This window comes from Nanorana parkeri, unplaced genomic scaffold (genome assembly GCF_000935625.1).
Source record: "Nanorana parkeri isolate BGI_ZX_2015 unplaced genomic scaffold, ASM93562v1 scaffold663, whole genome shotgun sequence".
Taxonomy (NCBI): Eukaryota; Metazoa; Chordata; class Amphibia; order Anura; family Dicroglossidae; genus Nanorana; species Nanorana parkeri.
In genome coordinates this window covers 554,444-574,105 of record NW_017306931.1, presented here as the reverse complement: position 1 = coordinate 574,105, position 19,662 = coordinate 554,444, and the positions used below count along the sequence as shown (strand labels likewise).

General features: G+C 41.0%; 1 protein-coding gene across 1 annotated transcript in view; it reads right to left on the bottom strand.

Annotated features, from left to right (window-relative positions):
* The window catches only part of MYO18A (myosin XVIIIA), a 305,757-nt gene that overhangs the window by 44,180 nt on the left and 241,915 nt on the right, over positions 1-19,662 (bottom strand). Inside the window, exons 24-30 of the mRNA XM_018563429.1 lie at positions 14,357-14,446; positions 12,666-12,785; positions 7,045-7,156; positions 4,158-4,285; positions 3,448-3,602; positions 2,329-2,452; positions 365-565 (exon numbers count right to left, since the gene is read on the bottom strand). Coding sequence (XP_018418931.1) covers positions 365-565; positions 2,329-2,452; positions 3,448-3,602; positions 4,158-4,285; positions 7,045-7,156; positions 12,666-12,785; positions 14,357-14,446 — 930 coding nt within the window. The remainder of the gene's footprint in view (positions 1-364; positions 566-2,328; positions 2,453-3,447; positions 3,603-4,157; positions 4,286-7,044; positions 7,157-12,665; positions 12,786-14,356; positions 14,447-19,662) is intronic.

Here is a 19,662-nt window from a genome sequence, read left to right as displayed (position 1 = left end):
AAAATGTTTAATAAAGGGGTATATGACTTATCATAAAATCCATTGAAGGCAGCCCTGAACACTCAAGCAGAAAGCACTAGTCACTGAACTTCCAAAAAGATAAAGAATCCAACTGGGTATTGCTGTGGCCCAAAAAAACTGAAATTAATATTTTTGATGGAAGGATTTTTAAGGGAAGGTTTATAAAGAAGTGAATGTGACATGCACTGCATATTAATAAATTATTTGTTTAAAACACATGCACCAGGAAGGTGCACTGGCAGTGAATGTTTGATAAATGTCACATTCACGCTTTTATTAATATACTACTATGCTTGTACTACTCAAATATCTTTTGGACTCTATAAAATCCAAAATTCTTCACCTGCTCCAGCATTTGAATGGTTCCAGCCTGTTCATCAAGTTCTTCTTCTTGGTCTTTAACTTTGGCCTCTAAGTCTCGCAGTTGTTTCTTGACCTTTGATAGAGAAGCTTCATCCTTGGACTCCTGTGATGAGAGGTCCTGAAGTTCTGCCTCCAACTGGTCGACCTTGAGTGCCAAGACTGTGATCTCCGAGTCTTTCTCCTGATGAAGAAATTATATGCATTAGATACTAGAAGGTCAAAACATTTAATATTTTATTTAACTACAGCAAGTGGTACAGAGAAACAATACAATATACTGAACAAAAATCCAAAAAATCCTCTAAGAATTATCATGACGGCTATTGAAAAAAAATTGGCTATTTCAGACAGAACAAATACCAACGTAGGGAGAAAAAAAGGCAAAATTACAAGAAAGCACTGGCTTATTGATTTTAAAGACGTTTAAGCTGGCGGAAGAGAGAAGAAAATGGTAACCCGCTGAGATAAGCATGCCATGCAGTGCTAGTGTTTATAAATGAACCAGAGCCTTTTAAAGTAACAAATGGTCACTAATTCTTGGACTTCTGCAGAAAACCAATTCTACTGGGAAGAAGTCTGCTATCTAAAGGTGCCTATTTGTATAAATTAGCATGATTGGGATCTTTAGTGGTATATGAACTTTTTAAGGAGAACTCCAAAACAAAACTATAAAAAGGTACACAAAACAATGGTTTTCAAATCTCCTTTTTTACAGTGTTTTTTTGTGCTTCTATCAGACACATATTAAAGTAAACCTGTCATAACAAAAACATGATGAATGACCCCTCTTTTGGAAAATGAAAGTTGCCTGGCTGTCACAGTAACCACGTGGTTTCAGTAATCAGTCTCTAAGCCAGAAAAACAGATCAGGACTGTTTCTTTTTTTAACATCAGTAAATTACAGTGTCTGCAGGCTAATAGAAAAGGGAAATTTGAATTGCATAAAATTACAAAAGTGCTTGTGTACTACATAAAATGATATCAGTTCCTTAGTGAAAGTTAGACCCTGTCGCGAGACCATTACTTTCAACAATCTTCCCAGAAGATTATATGGGTATCTAATGTAGTTTATGGATGTTATTTACCTGTAAAAGCCCCCTTGTGTAGAAATCTAAAAGCCCTGAGACTGCTGCTTCGCACCATCTTGGATGTGATGGCAGCCTCAGCAGACTCCCTTTCCACAGAAAACATTTTTATAGGGCGGTAACAGGGGGCGGAGGAGCTGGGACCGCACATACAATAGACACTCCCAGAAGAGGAGAGGGCTATGATATGCAAGCAGAGAGGGGGCTGTGCTAGGTAAATGACTATTCCTGAAGCAGTCAAATTTGCTAGGAGGTTCAAAAGGAACATTGCAAGTGAATAACGAATCATTAATGGAAAGCTAAAACTCTGCAAGTAAGCATTTCAAATCGTTTATCTTCCTGTGCTTTTACCTGCAATTTTAGGTTGGTGACAGTTTCTTTTATAGGTTTTATTTATCTAAACAGCTGTCACAGAAGTAACAGAAATTATTTTGTATAGTCGAACGTTCTTTAACCACTGAAGCCCAAATTTGTGATGTCACAGGTCTTTCCCTCTTCTCTTTGCAATTTGCGGTCCTTAGTCCCAGACAATGTGGAGCGTACGTAATGAAGTGTGAGTACCGTTCTACCCAGGAGTACTATCAGTCTAGGCTGGCATGATATCATACTCCCAGGAGGTGTTTCCATGTCAGCCTGAGTGCACAGAAAGTGACTTAGATGATGGTTAGTTTTATTCAACTGAAAAGAATACTTGTACTGGATTACAGAATTGGGAGTCTGCGGGGGACAGCACCAGAGAGGAGGTGAGTGTTGAAGCCTGAGCCTCTGGCTTCTCATCAGCGCTGGCCTGCCTATTTTTTCCTAAGACATGGACTTTACCAAAAGCATGGTGACTAATAATTTCATTTGTTGCACTTACCTCCAGCTGTTGTCGGAGGGTGAACACCTCAGAGGTGAGCATATCCTTTTCTCTGCTCAGTTTCTCCTTTACAACCTTCTCCCTCTGTGCCTCTTCCTGAGCCTGTGTCAGCTCAGAGTCAAACCTGAGAGATAGGTGTAATATTTAAAGACCATTCGAAAGTTACACACATCACTAAGTATAACGATGTCTTTGATTTAGGCTTTCTCCTGTAAATATGGTAAGTGGTAAATATGTTCACCCGTATCTAGTCATTACCATGAAGAATGACTTTCCCTAAACCTGCACCGCTCTCAGTTTATGGAGGGTCTTTTCAGATGGGATCTTTGGCCTGTTGTGCTTTCTCTGTACAGTAAGAAATGGTACCAACACTTCTAAAAAGCTAATGCATTCGAACAATCTGCTGCAATAGCAAAGAGAAATACCAAACATGGCCAGTAAACAAGTGCTAAGCAGTACTAAACTTTGATTTCACACTAGTGAATAGCGTATTGCACACCATCTAACAGCTTAAAGTGCATCTATGAGAGCAGAAATACAGGAAGTTCCATTGCCAAACTGGTTTTTAAAGGTTCCAGGGCTATTATCCTAAGCAGTTTATCTACTCAGTGAGTCACTACCCCGATCAAGCATGCAGAAGGCCAGTCGTACATTTCAGACTTCACTGGCTGCATGGTTGATCCAGATTTGTGATTTCCTAAATTGTAAAACCACGATGAGGTTGGAATACCTGAAGCCTGAACCTTTAAAAAATCTCAGCAACAGCTTCTTCTAGATATCTATTTGAAGACGTTCACTTCACCGAAGCTACTAATGAATCATTCTGGGTGAGAACCCCACTTAGACTTTCATTGTGATGGAAGCAATTAATTACAGTACTGTGCTGTGTTGCTAAACAGACAGCACAGCATGTGTATGAGAAATTGTACCTTCCCCTGAAGGCATACATAAAAAAAAAAAAAATTATGACTATTAAAGTTATTAAGCCATCACCTCACACTGATAATAGCATTCTCATTAGGATCAAGTCATTCACTTGCTTATCTCTAAAAAATAAATAACAGAAACGATTCCCTTTAAGCGTTACTGGATCAATGTGCAATTCATCAGGCCACTAACCTCCGCTGTTTCTTCTCAAGCTCATGGTTGCGCCCCTGGTGACCCTCTAGATGAAGCTTGGTGTCTTGCAGCTCAGCTGTCAGCCGCTGACATTTCTTCTTTAGTTGCTGCAGCGTTCTCTGCGTCTCTTCATTATCGGCCTGCAAATCTACCAGCTAAAGGTAAAAGAGAGCATGTAGTTGGATAAGTCACAGCCTGTACACGCAGTGGCACTCCTGAATGTGGATGCTTTATACAATGCATAAACCTATAACTGAGTGTTAAACTTTGTTAAAGAAATCACTATCTTTTCACTGTCTTATCTATAGCTAATTTTTCATCGCAACGTCCAAAAAATTACAGAGGTTTCCAAAATACTCTTAGGCCACACTCTATGACCACTGATCAAAGTAAATCTGCCATGAGAGAAACATAGGTGCTACCATTACTGCTTTTATTTTGAAAATGCTAGCTGCTTGGCTGTCATGAATATTTACAGGCTTCAGTACTTCTAGGTCACCAATCCATATAACAATATTGCTGACACATATAGAGTGCCTATGGGTACCTTTAGTATCCAAGCTTCTATAGCCACTATACCACTTTTTTTTATAAAGCAAATTGGACATTTGATTCTGCTGCATCCCAATGAACAGCTCCATCGAAACTGCTCTGTCTTTACTTCTGTTAACCCTACTGGTAGGAAGTAGCTACAAGGTGATCCGACTGACCCTTCGTTCCAGCTGTCTCTTGCTCTGCTGTTCAACTTCCAGCTTGTCTTCAAACTCCTGCTGCATCCGTTTCTTTGTAAAGTCAATTTCACGCAGAGATCGCTCATATTTTAGACGCCATTCCCCACCTATACATAACATACAAATGTAAAAGATAAACAATAGAAAGCACAACAACGTGTGGCTACTCAAGGGGCCATTCCACCCAAAACTGTCTAATATACACATCTCACGCAGTATGTCGGTATTAGAGTTACTTTGCAGTTTAGTGAATCAGGCCCTGGAAGTCATCAATGTAATAAACCAGACAGTTTCTTGTATCTCTTAGGTGCGATTTCTGCACTTCCCAAGTCTGACCACCTACTGTGGCCATCCCAATACAAAGCTCCTTTCTGTCTTCCCATCAGCTCCCTCTAGTGGTGGCTGGGAGCAGCTGCTGATGTTAAAAAACTGCTTCTAGGCTAGAGAGCTCTGTGACTAAAAATAGGATTTTTGTACTCACCGTAAAATCCTTTTCTCTCCGTTCATTGAAGGACACAGGGCAACAGATCGTAGATCCTGAATGGTAGGGTATATCGCCACCTGCAGGAGTAGGACGCTAGGCACATAACAAAAAGACAAGACAGCCTAGGGGCGGCCCCTGCTGGTGGCCCAACCCCTCACTTGCTGACAAGTCTCCAGTAAGTAACAAGCAGTTAGGAGTACACACCCAACATAGAGGGCGGGACCTGTGTCCTTCAATGAACGGAGAGAAAAGGATTTTACGGTGAGTACAAAAATCCTATTTTCTCTCCCGTTCATTGAAGGACACAGGGCAACAGATCGTAGATCCTGAATGGTAGGGACGTCACCAAGCAGTACACACTGAGGGATGGGCAACAACAACAAAACACCCAAAGGACACCTCAAACAGCCGCCTGCAACACTTTGCGCCCCAAACCAGCATCCGCCGATGCCAAAACATCCACCTTGTAAAACTTAACAAAGGTGTTAACAGAAGACCAAGTAGCGGCCTTACAAACCTGAGAAACAGAGGCCCCATGGCGGAAAGCCCAGGAAGCCCCAGTAAAATGGGCAGTGACAGGAAATGAAGGCTCACGCCCCTTAACGGCGTACGCCTGAGTCACAACATCACGTATCCACCTAGAGATGGTAGCCGCCGACGCGGCCCGACCCTTACGAGGACCCTCCGTGAGCACGAACAGGGAGTCGGTCTCGCGTAAAGAAGCCGCGGCTTCCAAACAAACAGTGACGCTAGGCAAAAAACTGGGCAAAAAACTGGGGACTTGTCAGCAAGTGAGGGGTTGGGCCACCAGCAGGGGCCGCCCCTAGGCTGTCTTGTCTTTTTGTAATGTGCCTAGCGTCCTACTCCTGCAGGTGGCGATATACCCTACCATTCAGGATCTACGATCTGTTGCCCTGTGTCCTTCAATGAACGGGAGAGAAATTTATATTTATCAGTAAAACAGATAGCCTTTCCAGTTGATGGTTTTGACCAAATGAAGGGACATGTAAGAACAAAGAAAAGGTGCTGAAAGGGAACGTGTTCTCTGTAACCATCATACAGGTAGGACCTGCAGAACCTACTTTGAGAACTATGGGGTCAGTGCTTTTCCTCATAGGTTTTCCTATGGGTCACGGGAGGACATAAACTAGCGTCCTCGCGTGACCCAAAGCTCAGTATATCGCGAGCTACAGCTCACGGTATACTGAGACCGCAGCAGCCGGGACGGATCCCGACATTACTGTTGAGATCCACCCAGCTGTGTGAGGGCCAGCTGGCTCTGCTTCTCTAGAGGCAGAGCCAGCTGTACCCGCCCCTCCCCCATCCGTTCCTCCAATCAGTGCTGGAGGATCGGACAGGGGAATCCCTGCATGGAGCCGTGAGTGAGCCGTGAGTCTCGGCTCTCTGCAGGGACAGGATCGAGAAGTGAGCGAGCGACGGTATGTGTTCGCTCACTTCCCGATCTATTGAGCCGACGTGTGACAGTCTCATTGTCACACGTCGGCTCGAACTATGAGGTTGAGTGAAAATCACTCACCTCATAGTTCTCCTTTAAGCAGTAGATGCCATGGTATCATTTCATAATCAATGTTTCTGAGAGTAATGTCCTTTCATACCAAGTGTAAATTGTTGATGGTTACCTTGCTTCACTTCACTAATGGGTACACTCTAATAAATGATGGGAACTCTGCAAAAAGCAGGACATCCAGCACACAACACCCTTTCAAGTAAGTTACCCAGCATCTCATGACAGGCTGGCTGCACCATTGTATCTGCTCACCCAGTCTTTACAATATAGTGGCACATGTTTGTCAGAGCAAGAACATTCTCCTTCACTTGTCCCCACTTAGCTTGGCAGCAGCTGTGGGATTTCTACAGCAATGTTATTCTACAGTAATGCCAATGTGTAAAGTCATAACATATAAATGGCATGAATCTGATGGATTATTTTCTCCTAGAAACCAACAGCCCCCTCCTAAAGTGAAATATGCTTTTTACAGATAGCTGCAACATTTAAATGAGAAGAGTGCATGGTCATATCAGATACACTGACCCGTCTTATTCATCTTCTCCAGATCTGAACAATCCCTAGCCAGCACTTCAATACTAACATTTGCTAAGAAGCTCTTATCCTGGAATTGAGACATAAAATGCTGCCCAAAGCACTCAAAGTCATAAGCCGTGCTGGTCCTCATGTTTCCTCAAGTTATGGGGTACAATATAAAGCAGTCGTCCTGCACATAAACCTTACCGTACAAATACCAGATAAAAAAACTCCCATGGTGTTAAAAGGGGCATTAAGTCTTGAAATATGAATGAATCCATTTAATACATTAGGTAAAATACATTCCAGGATTAACATTGTAAATCAAGTAAGCATACCAGAGTCATCGTCATCCATCTCTCCGTTCAGTTCAGCGGCTCGGATCAGCCTAGCTTCCATTACCTCTACTTCCATGGATTCCATCTGCTTCTTGAGAGCATCATATTTAGCCTAGACATGAAGACGCATAGTTAGAATACACAACATGGAGCATAGCCATTCTTTCAAGTAAATTATTTTAAAAGACCAGGCTCTGGGGCTCAAAGAGAAATGAGAGTAAAATACACAGAGGAAGTAAGCAATGTGCACATGTATTATAAACAATGAACAACAATTGTGCCCGGCAGCAATGCTGGAACATGATATAGAATCAGAATGCTGAACAGGTGAAAATATCAAATCCTGTATATTGATGACAGATTTTCTCCTTAAGGGAACCCAGATGCATCTGTGCTGGCAATGTACTTATGGAGGTACAGCTAAATAAAATTGCTTCAATGAAATTCAATCACATCAAACATGGAACAGAGTTATCTCTGAAGGGTAACAAATAAAAAAACATTTTATATAACTACAAATGTAACACAACCTTATAAAAGGTTTACATCTACCTAAAAAAAGGCTCTCTACTACAGAACAGCTAAAGTGAGAGATATTTAAAACTAATTCCACCCAAAAGAGGTTGATTTGGAGAATGCAAGATGATACAGTTCTGTGTCCATCTCAGCTGGGCAGTCAGGCCAATATGGGTATACTGTCGGTGTATACTGTAGGTTTTCACATATGCCACACAGTATTATTATATGGTAAGAATTGCTACACTATCTGTCTCTGCAGCTTATGAGTGATCTATGGGAGTTGTGCCAAACTTTGCCCAGTTGTATGTGTAGTTTTCAGGAACTATTCTTCAGCCACCTACATCACAGACTTTTACCTATTAAGGCAACACTCATTGCTGCCCAATAAGCCCTACCTAAAAAGTCAACTTTGTGAAGATCAGCTACAGGAGGTGGGCAACATTACAAAAAGATGACATAAAAGCAACTAATTCACGATTTCAAACTCGGATACAAACATGAGCTATGTTTGGTTAACGTTAACAGCCTTTCTCAACCAGGGTGTCGTGTCACACTAGTGATGTGCCTCCTGGCCTCTTCAGTTGTGCCTCAAAATGTTGTGGTAGTGTGATTGTGATGGGATGAATGGGATTATATGAAGACTCATATAAAAGGAGGCTTCTGAAGTAAAGGAAGAACTCTGATGTGAAAGAAGGGGACCCTGGTATGAAAGTGTGGCTCCTGATGTGAAAGGAGGCTACTGATCTGAAGAGGAGCTACTGACGCAAAGTGTGACTCTGATGCGAAGGGGGGAATCTTGATTTGAAAGTGGCACTTTGATGTAAAGGGGGAAACCCACCTTTTTGGGTGTTTGTGAGCAGGGCCCCCTTAAAATCTATGACATTTTAGACTGGGGTGCCTCGAGATTTTGCATAGTTTTAAAATATGGTGTGGCGACTAAAAAAAGGTTGAGAAACGCTGAGCTTTACATCCTTGAAGATTTCTGTAAACTCCACAACTAATATTTAGACAGAGGAAAACAAAGACTGAGGACATCTAGCGACAGAATCAGGGCTGCGGGGATATCTCTGGATTTAAGCTGAATATTGCAGCAATAGCTGGCTCTATTTTATCTTTTGGCTGGATAAAAATGACCTATTCATTTTTATCTTGTTAGTTTTGGCTTGAGCTCTTCTTTAAATGTTTGTGGCTTAAACTCGTTTATCTACACACAAATTATCTTCTTTGAAGGTAATCTCTACAAACTTTCACTTATTTTCCGTGACTGTTGCTAATATCTCTTTTCCATAAACTAGTTTGTTAACATTATGCAAATTATGAATAGTGGCACTTTAAAGCTGCTTTATTTTTTCAGTGCCAACGCTCTCTTGTGCGCAAATAAGAAATAATAATTCCAGCCTCTTAATCTACATGGTAAATAGATCATTATGGAAATGAAATTATGTCACCATTACTGAAACAAATGGCAGGCATTAATGCAATGGACCTGAAAGCAAAGGGAGATCATTTTCCCCTCTTCGGATACAAGCATATCTTCCAGAAAGCCTGAAAATAATCTGCCGACTGACAGAAGGAAACGCTCTACTCTTAGCCCTGGTAGGAAGGATGGATGCTGCCTGTCCTTTGCATACTGCCAGACATTCATACATGTGAAAGGACACTTTCCTTGCATTAGCACTGGCAGACAAAACAAATCTCAAGTGTTCTCAATCACAAGAGGTACTTGGTCCACAAAGCTCGCTGCCAAGCTCCTCCACTCTATTTTAGTGTTACAAATAATCAGTATTCTTAGAACCCTCGGCAAGGTTGATCTGGAAAGCAGACAACACAAACACAAGATAGGTGAGCAGGAAGAGGAATCTCGTAGCTCCAGAGTTGGTGGAAGTGCATTAGCACCACGCTGCTTCCTGCTGAACAAGCAATACGTCACAGGCCTACGAGACCCTCTTTTCATCAGAGCATCTCGTAAGAATGTGGCCAAAAGGCAGGGGATCCATCTGTGCTATGAAGCAGATGGTCTGACAGAAGCTTTCTACAACAAACTGTACATAAGTACACTCTAAAAGGTATGTACTTGGGATGAAAGATGCCTTTCAAATGTGTGGATCAACTTTGAAGAACCATCTGTCTGTTTTGTAAACAAACAGACATAAAAGCTGCATATGTATACTTATATCCCTATATACATAAAGGTAATTAGGCTTTAAAAAACTGGTGGAAATGTTTCTAGAAACAGCAGCAAGACTTAAAGTGTACCTGTATCTTATACAAGGTGAAGGCAGCCATTTTGTGTACCTGATTCAAATCTAGCTTTGTTACTGGCTGCTGATGAATTTCCAAGCTTTATTTTGGGTATTCTGAACGTCTTGCAACACATCTACACTGAGTCAAGTCTAGATGTCTTGCATTGTTAAACTGTCAACCACAGGGTCATTCCTATAATAATGGAAAGAGGTGATTTCATGCTTTGTGGCCTTTTCTTACAGAGAAACAGGTATCCTTTCTCATCTTCATGGTGCATTTTTTTTTCAGCCAATATTATTATCTGGAGTATAGAATGCATTGGTCATATTTACTCTGTCCTAAAAGGTTTATTGGTATCTGTATATATAATATTTCTATTGTGAGTACTTGCACCATAGCCACAGCCACAATTGTAAGAATAATCATGTGACCTGTGACACTCCACTTTATCTTCCACTTCCTACCTGAGGAAGAACTGATGGAAACATTCACCTTGCATATGACTAGAGAAAATCCATTACTTGAGGTGTACCCAAAGCCAAAACGTTTTTTTTGGGGGGGGAGGAGGGGGAATAGAGTGGTGAGGAGGTAAAACCCAAGTCATGTTTTTATTGCTGCATGTGGTCCCACTGGGGCGATTCAGCTCCTCTTTTTTGTCCCAGTGAGCATCAACACTGGGACAGAAAGTGAAGACAAATCCAATTTGAGTTATCACTGGAACAGGAATAGAAGAGAAATCTTCCAATGAGGACACTTGTTCAAGTGACAATTAAGAAGAGATGTACCTCACTTTGGAGAGATATCCTCTCATTTCCTGTTAAGTCTATAGGACAGGAAGTGAAGGCAAAGCTCCCTTAAAGAACAACTCCAGGAAAAATTGCATTAACCTTTGCAGTGGGGCTACTCCTGTACTGCAATGGGTCCAGCTGGCTCTGCCTCTAGAGAGGCAGAGCCAGCTGTCACTCACGCAGCTGGGCGGATCCCGTCAAAAGAGTCGTGATCCGGCCCGGCTGCGGCATCTCAGTATACCGCGAGCTGTAGCTCGCGGGATACTGAGCTTAGGGTAACGGGAGGACGCTAGTTTGTGTCCTCCCGTTACCCTTTGGAGAACTATGGGGAAAAACACTGACCCCATAGTTCTCCTTTAACTGCTCGTTTTCATTTAGGGACTAAAATAAAGTTATACTCACCTGATCGTCTGAGCTGGCTTGTTGCTAGACCAGTGCTTCCAGTATCTCTCCCCCTCTGCTGCAGTGGTCTAAGGATCCTTGAGTAATCACATTCTATACACAGTGCATAGGACGTGAGGATGCTGCGAGACATACCATCGCTGCAGCGTAGGATGAGAGAGGTTGGAGGGAACGCTGTCACAGCTGCCTGACTCTGAGGTTCAGGTGAGGGGAACTTTTTTATTTTAGCCCCTAGACAAGAACGAGCAGTTAACCCTTTCAGTGGGGGGGTAACTCCACTGCAAGGGTTCATAAGATTTTGTTCCCGAGGATTTTCTTTAACCACTTGCCGTCCACCCGTAGTAAAAAAACGGACGGCCGGCACTGCAGCATTGGCGGGTTGCCATCTTGGGCTGTGAATGCAGAAGTGATGTGTATTACATCACTTCCGCATTCACCTGTCAGTCATCTGGCTGCTATAGCCTCACCTATCTGCTTCATCAGCTTCTTTTGGGGTCCACAGGTGACATTAGGGGTCCTAGAGATCTGCTTCATCAGCTTCTTTTGGGGTCCACAGGTGACATTAGGGGTCCTAGAGACCACTAATGTCTCCATAAAGAGGACCTGTCAGTGTGCCTTTGCTATTACATAGGGGATTGTTATCCCCCTATATAATAGCAATAACAATAAGTGCAAAAAAAAATATAGATAAAAAAAAAATAAAAGTAACATATAAAAAAGTAAAATAAAATAAAAGTCACATATAAAAAAGGGGAAAAATGAAAAATGGCCTGGATGGGAAGGGGGTTTAACACCGCAGATGTCAACTGGTTAAGGGACACAGATGGTGAAAGAAAATAAAAAAGGAGGAGATTTTAACCAGTCAGCTAACAATGTAACTATCCAACAATGTACAATTGCTCATATAGAGTTACTCCAGACAACGTATTAGATAAATGGATGACACAAAGTCACCTTGAAAATTTCTGAATTTCTGAAAATTTCTGAAGCCGACACACATCACCATGGCTCTAGTTTTAACCCACTGGCTGCCATGAATCACTACACTTTGCATATCACTACTTATCTTTGCATTTCCTTATTGAATAGCTCTGCAGCAGCAGCTGGTGCCTCTGTACTAAGCATCCTGTTTGCCAGCAATGTTAATGCCAATTGACGTTTTATTTGTACAGTTTTCAGCACAAGGTTATTTGGTGTACTGACTGATCCTCTGATTGGAGCAGAGAGACTAATTTGTATTACTGTGGGGACATGTGTTATCACTGATCCTCTGCACAGGACACAACACTAGTAAGTCTATATACATATTCCTTTTGTAATGATTTAAGCTCAGTAATGGAATAAGCAAATGCCAGCCCGCAAAGGTGGTAAGCTGTAAACATATGAGAGAGTGATAACAAGCATTACTACATAATAAGCATTTGTTTGTATTACATTATGAGGAGACATAGGTGCCATGCAGGTCCAGCAATCCTCACATATGCATGCTGCAGGGATAATGCCCTTATAAGGTGCGCTGAAGGGCAACAGGAAGAAAAATAAAGTAGGAAAGAAGGCGGCAAGTTAGCCTTTTGCATCTGTTAGATCATATTCCAAGAGATAAGAGGGAGACTTGCCTGCAAGCGCACACAAACTGCATTGAGAGGATGGAATACTAAGAAGTTTTACCTGCAGATCCTTCATGTCTTTTTCCACCCGCAGTCTATCGCCAGTCTCGCTCTCCAGTAGCTGGGAGGCAGATTCTCCTGTGTTTCTTTCGTCTGTGAGCTCAGAATTCAGCTCTGTGATCTAGAAAAAGTAAATGAATGCATGACTTTGCCATAACCAGATAATTCAACTGAACTCAAACAATGAAACCAAAGTGAGGTTACAGGATCTCCTGTTTTACCTGTTCAATATTAGCATTAGAAAATACTGAATTCCACACTACAACAGTGAAATCTGTTTTGCCTAAATTGGCCAGATAAAGTCAGACTGGAACATGTGTCTCTATGCAATCTTTGGGCTTTTCAAGGCCAAGCATTCTTACAGAAAGAGTTGACTAACCAGGATGGGTCAACTGGTTTATGTCCCTATAGAATAAGCTGACACAAGGGGGATCTGCTGAACTTTTTCTTCTGCCGCAGTTATGCAAAAAGATCAGATCAGTTAGTGTCTCCAGGTAGTCAACTAGAGCATGGTTATATAAAATTTAATTGCACAACTGATCCCTTTAGATCTTGCCTGATTAGGGGGATTCCTACTTCATTAGTGAAATGGAATACTGAAATATGAAATCATATACCTGCCCTCAGTGACATCTTACCAAGGTTATTATGAATCAATTAGCAGATTTTGGGGTACAGGAGTTCAATGAAAAGGGGTTAGGTGAGGCTGATGTAGTGATCTCTTCACCTTGATGCTCCAGTTTTTGTGATTCACCATTTTAAAATCCTATTCTGAGTCTGTCCACATACATTACCTGTCTAGCATTAGAACTGGAATTGGCTGAGATTTTAGACTCATAAAATGAAAGCAGGGGACATACTGCATTTATCACGTTTATCAGCCTCATTCTACCTCCTTTACTTACCTGCTAAACAGAGCACTAGTCATATTTCATGTACAAGTATGAAAATGAAATGTTGTCATTTTATAGGAAAACAATCTCACATCACTAAAATAAGACCAAATACCTATGGGGGAACAGAGAAAAAAACAACCGAAATGCTAAGGGCAACCTCTGCCTTAAAGGGTATTTCCACTTTGGCAGCCAAATTTGAGAACCCCCCTCTAAGTTTTTTAATGTGTTCCCATTCACACAGTATACTTAAATATGATTTTAACAATTTTGTTTCTTACCTTTAGTGCTGTTTCTTGGGAGCAGATTATACATATGACTCTACAGGCAGCTTTTAGAGGTTAGAAAAGATGTCAGTGAGCTAATAAGGGACAGTTTTTTAAAAGTTCATTAACATAAATTTTCAGGTCTTTATCCCTTTGTTAAGATCGACAGTCCTGCTCAGCTGCTTTACAGGTGATAATTAAATCTGCCAGCAAAGTACAGGCAGGGTTATTTAAAACAAAATTCCCCCCATTTCCACAGACAGCGAGAACTAAGCAGGGGTGTTTAGTTCTGGAGCTTGCAGAAAGAGAATCTAAAAAAAAGTTACCGGTAAGCTGCAATTTTTTAAGGTTATGCTATGTGAATGGGAACATGTAACAAATATAAAATGGGTGTTATTCCAATTTGGCTGCAAATGTGGAAATACACTGTAAAACTAAACATACAGCAATAAGCTTCATAGCAGGTGTGCTAATGTGAGAATAAATAATCAGAACCAACTCGAGTGGTAATAGTATGACGAAAAAAGTATTACCCTGCTCTCGAGGCGGTCGTTGTTCAATCTTAATTCATTTCTTTCCTTCTCAACCTTCTCCAACTTGCTTTTCAGTTGCTGTAGCTCTTCCTGCAGAAAGAAGATGTGTGCATTCTGTTAAATGTGGAACCTAAACTTACAATGAATATGGATAGATAAACAGTCTGAGTGAGGAGACTAGTACTAATAACAATGTATTGGATTAGTATACAGAACTCTACAAAAAATCTCATCAGCATTTCCTTCATACAGAGATCCACTCGAAGCCCAGCGATGTGCTCTTAGTAAAAACCATGTGACCTCTAGAACTTAGAAACAGCATGCCACACTGTGCATGTAATTAATTCAATGCATGATGTTCTTATCTGTTCAATACACCATTTATATACAAATGAAGCAAGCTTTCACAGCCTTATCTTCTAAATAACAATCATATACAACTTGCAAGTTGCCAGCTGGCACCGTGTTTAGCACTGTTGACTTGCAGCAGTAGAAGAAATCTTTTTAATTACCAACAGGGTTCTTCTATCTGTAAGGAGCCCAGGCCATACACTTGAAAACCACCAAGATCTACCAGTGCTCATTCACACACCAGAAACAGTAGGAGATTATTATCTCACTCTGTAAATGTCTGTTTAGAGGCTTGCAAATAATTATTATTGCTCTAGAGTTAAATCCCATGAGCCATGATTGTCACCACACTTTGCACATTTGCAGTAACCCTTGTTAATATATTGCTGTCAGTTGCTATATTAATGGTCCTTATGCATCAACCTGTTTTTAGGAAGTACTGGAGATGTTTTCCTATAGCCACCAATTGGATTCCGATTTTCAGGGCTGGTCTCATGCTGATTGGTGACTGAAAAGTAATTCCAAATCTTGGTTAAAAAAAGGCCCTTACTGCTCTTCTAGTATTTGTATGCATTTCCTTAGCAGCTTGGGACATTAATGATGAGTAACAGCTTTTAAGGAGAGAAATATGGAAGCTGCTACTGCAGACCATTCCTTCTGATAATGCTAGCTGTTTGACTGTCATGGTTATGGCTGCAATAAGCTTAGTTGCTGTACCTGTATACAAGCTAGTGCTAAGTAAGTAATCTCAAAGTGCTGAAGTGCACAGCCAAGCAAATAGCGATAGCAGCACCTATATTTCAGTCATGACAGGTTCACTTTGAAGATACTTAGCTACATGTCATTATGTGACTCATGCAGGCTTGCCCACCTGAAGGAGGAAGACCGCTGAGAAAACGTTATGTAAAAAATAAATAAATACATTTAAAGGTATCGGGGCTGGGGGTGATTGTGCCCAGCCTGGAGTTGTTATGGAGAGCATTCAAGGACCAGGGCAAGCTGTTTTCTAGGAGATCCTAGATCACAAGGTTGGCTGAGCAGAATTACAAATCCTTTGAGTATAAGTATATAACAGCTACCGTATTATCTATTTCAACTGTGCATTTAGCCATTTTCCTGCAGTGTCGCTTTAAACTAATGAGGAGGGTTGGTACCTTTAATACAGTCAGTACAGCAGTTACCAGAAAATAGTTTAATAATTCCAAGCTTTACCGAAAACTTGGTGACTTTATGCAACACCCCTAATTTATCCAGTCACCAGCGTGACAAGCTTACAAAAGCAAGCAGACAATCAATGGTTGGCAAGAACAACAGCATCCAATCATTGAACACCTGACTGTCTAGTCTCACCTCTGGCACGTTTCTTGCCAAAATCACAAGTGATTAAAGAGAACAGGATGAAATGTTTATATATGTATTTAAAGTCTAACGTCAGCTTTCTTAAAAACTGAAATAACCATTTCAAGCAGAACTAATGTCCCTTAATAAAAAAAAAGAATGCTAGAAGAAGCAGAGTTTTTAGGCAGAAGGGACATGCAAAGTATCTTGTGACAAAAAAAAGGATTTCCGTTAGTTTTGAAAAAATTTAGTTTAAACTGCCTGCAGCTCATGCGCAGTATACACTTCTGGCTTATTCCAAGCATTCCGAGAATGGGTATATGTGTCGGGATGATCTAACTCCAGCATCCATGGGTGGGCATTACATTCACTGTGACTACAAAATTGTGGACCTGAAAGACACCAGACCAAGAAGATGATTAGCAGATGCCAGCAGCATCGCTGAAGAGGGGCATACTAGCAGGTAAGAGATCTATGTACTGTGCATACTTGCACATTATGGTATGATCATCAGTGGCCCCTGAGAAGTACATGGTTAGGTACTCTTCAAAGAGGGGAAACAACATCAAATGTGTTTTACATGAAAATAGCGTGAGTACCCTTACTTTGTTTTAATATCTCCTGTGACTGAAGGAGGAAAGGGCAGACCTCTGAGTTATTCAGCTAATCTAACATATGCATGTGCTTACAGGAATAAATAGCAGAAGGATGACTTCATTAGTGTGCTGTTGCTCTTTTAATGTACTATGACAAGCTGACAATTTTTTGTTTAAATTAAAAGGTCTCTTTCCCATTGGAGAGATTTTCCTTTACTTCCTATCCGTACAATAGGTGGCATATTTATAAAGCAGTGAATTGCAAATTCAGTAACAATGCAGGTGAATCTTCCAGGTGCATGTGTTTTAATTGGCAGTGATCGAATCACCAACAGTAAACATTTGGTGAAAGTCACATTCACTGCCTTAAAAATATGCCCCTAAGTGATGGTAAATCCCCCCAGTGGGAAAATAGATTGCATCTGGACAAGTAAAATGGGGAAGAGTTAGAATCTCTGCCAGGTTATTCTATCTGTCTGCATTATTGTGTTCTAGTGACAACCACTCCTCTTTCCTGCTGTCACAGGAAGATTCACCTGTCAAACTGTCGCATGGAATATGGCATCCTAGGCAATGCTTGTTAACGGAACCTCTTGTTGTATGTTTGATGAAATACTTGCAAAGAGTTTAAATAGTTTTAAGGGATGCAATGAGTGCATTGTTGTTTTATTAAAGCCCTGAAAGTGCTTGTGCGGTGAGGAAAGCCCAGGACACATTGGGGGGAATTTATCAAAACTGGAGCAGAGAATCTGGAGCAGTTGCCCATGGCAACCAATCAGCATCTCTTCAGTTTGCTCAGGTAAGATTTAAAAATGAGAAAGAGAAGCTGATTGGTTGCAGTGCAAATTTGCTCCAGATTTTGTCTGCTCCAGTTTTGATAAATTCCCCCCATTGTGTAGAGTCCAAAAATGGTTAAAGGATGATGGTTTAGACTGCTTTTTGGAGTCAGTCCACATTCATTAAGTTGAACATTTGTTACTCTTCTTCAACCTTCACCAAGCACTGATAAATGGGGGCCATTTAAACCCCCAAAGCACCTTGTGTTTAACTGAATGTGACTATTAATAATTTCTGGACTCTACCAATGTGTGGCACTTTCGTCAGTGCTCGCCGTTCTACTGGACACACGAGCCAATATACAGCCATCACTGTTTGGAGTGCTGCACAAAAAAAAAAAATGTATTCTCATATACCACATCTGAGATCCAACTGGAATAGCTATTGGAGCCAAAGATCCCATACTCCATACCTTGAGGCCAAGCTTCCTGCTGACTGGAGAACTCTGGCACTGACTCAACAGGGAGCATGTTGGACCTCTGCAGAGACACCACAGAGAGCAAGGGGTTCTGCTCTGCCCTAGCTTGCTGGGTTTGCCCTTTTCTACTCTACATGTTATCGCTGCTTTTGATGGAAAATGAACTGGAAGACTTTAACATCTTTTGTTTTTATGCACCTGGAATGTATTTAATGGATTTAAACAGAGTTCAATTCGGCTTGAACATTTAAACAAAAAAAAAAAAGCAATGAATTAGTCACCATCCACATAACAGAAGCAGAAAATGGATTGCAATAATGTTTGATGACTAACTTGCAATGTATATAACTGACCAGGGGGAAGTTGAATTTTAATTTCCCCCTACTTTCTGCCTCCAACCATATGCAGGACTGAACCAATTTTCATAGGAAATCAGCTCTTTCTTATGAATCAGTGACACTTTTGTCCCTTGAGGCATATTGCACATCATTCTGCTAGATTGTTACAGGAACTTTGGAGGTCATTGATAGTTTGAGAATTTAGTGTGAAAAATAGCAAACCTAAAAGTGTATAATGGACAAGAACACTTTAAGATCTTGAACTGCATTTATAGCAATAACACAGATTTAACAAAGTGAAGTTGGAACAAGTGACATGAATAAATGGTTTTGTAACCCTTTGGATTTCTCTTTCCCTCTTTCAGAGCTGTTCTCGTACTCAGAGATTAGACCTTTGCTTTATTTTCTGAATGTCCATTTCTGACACGAGAAATGTCCTTAAGCAAACCTTCTCTCTTTGCACTGCATTTACAAATAAGGCCCAGAGGGATGGATAATAAGTTGTTCTATGACCCATTCTATTAAATGTCTTGACTATTTATGTCCTTTAACTTTAGCTCACTTATTTCATTCTGTGAAAAACAAATGATCTCTACTATTTCTTTTCACACTGCCTACTGGTAAATGTAACTGCTCCGACAGTGTGCTAGCTATCTAACACAAAGACTAGAGCTGTGCTACAGATACAGATGTTTATCTGCTGGTGGGCCAGTTCCTGAGGGTTATCGTAATTCACCAACAGAAACCCACCGCTGTAGTACATTTGCAGATTTGCTATTTATTCTTCCCTTCTACAAAGCGGTAACAGAATCTCACTAAAATTCCCCCGTGCAGCGCTTGATAATCATAAACATATTCTGTGCCACTCCTCCATGCTCAGACAAACCCCCAGAGGACAATAATTGTAATGTGAACATCCCTACCAGCAGCCGCATACAGCCAAGGGGAGGAGAAACAGCAGGTCTCTGGGCTCACATTAATTCAAACAGTCACACTTCCCCTGGTTTTCTGGGTTATATTTCATATAAAGCTTGTCATTGACAATCATTACGAGAATTTAAAAGGTGATGCTATGTATCCTGTAAAAACAGACCTGAATCAAACAATGTAATGCAAGGTGCATAGTTTGCCATACACTGAGCAGCACTGCATCAAATGCTGGTCATGTGACCAAAATCCACTAAACATTGAAGTGTGAGACAAGCAGGAGGTCACAGCCAGGGGGTGGTTAACAAAGTTTAAATAACTCCAAATAGCCAAAATAAAAACCTTGCTTGTGTAGCCAAATGGAGGTGACAGAATGATCCCTTAACATAAAGCGTTGTTATACAAGTTAATGAGTCATCATTGCTGTTTCGCATGTAGGTGGAGTCTGCTATGTTAACTTTCTCGCAGGATTCTTATATCCCTTGAGCACTTCAGCAACAA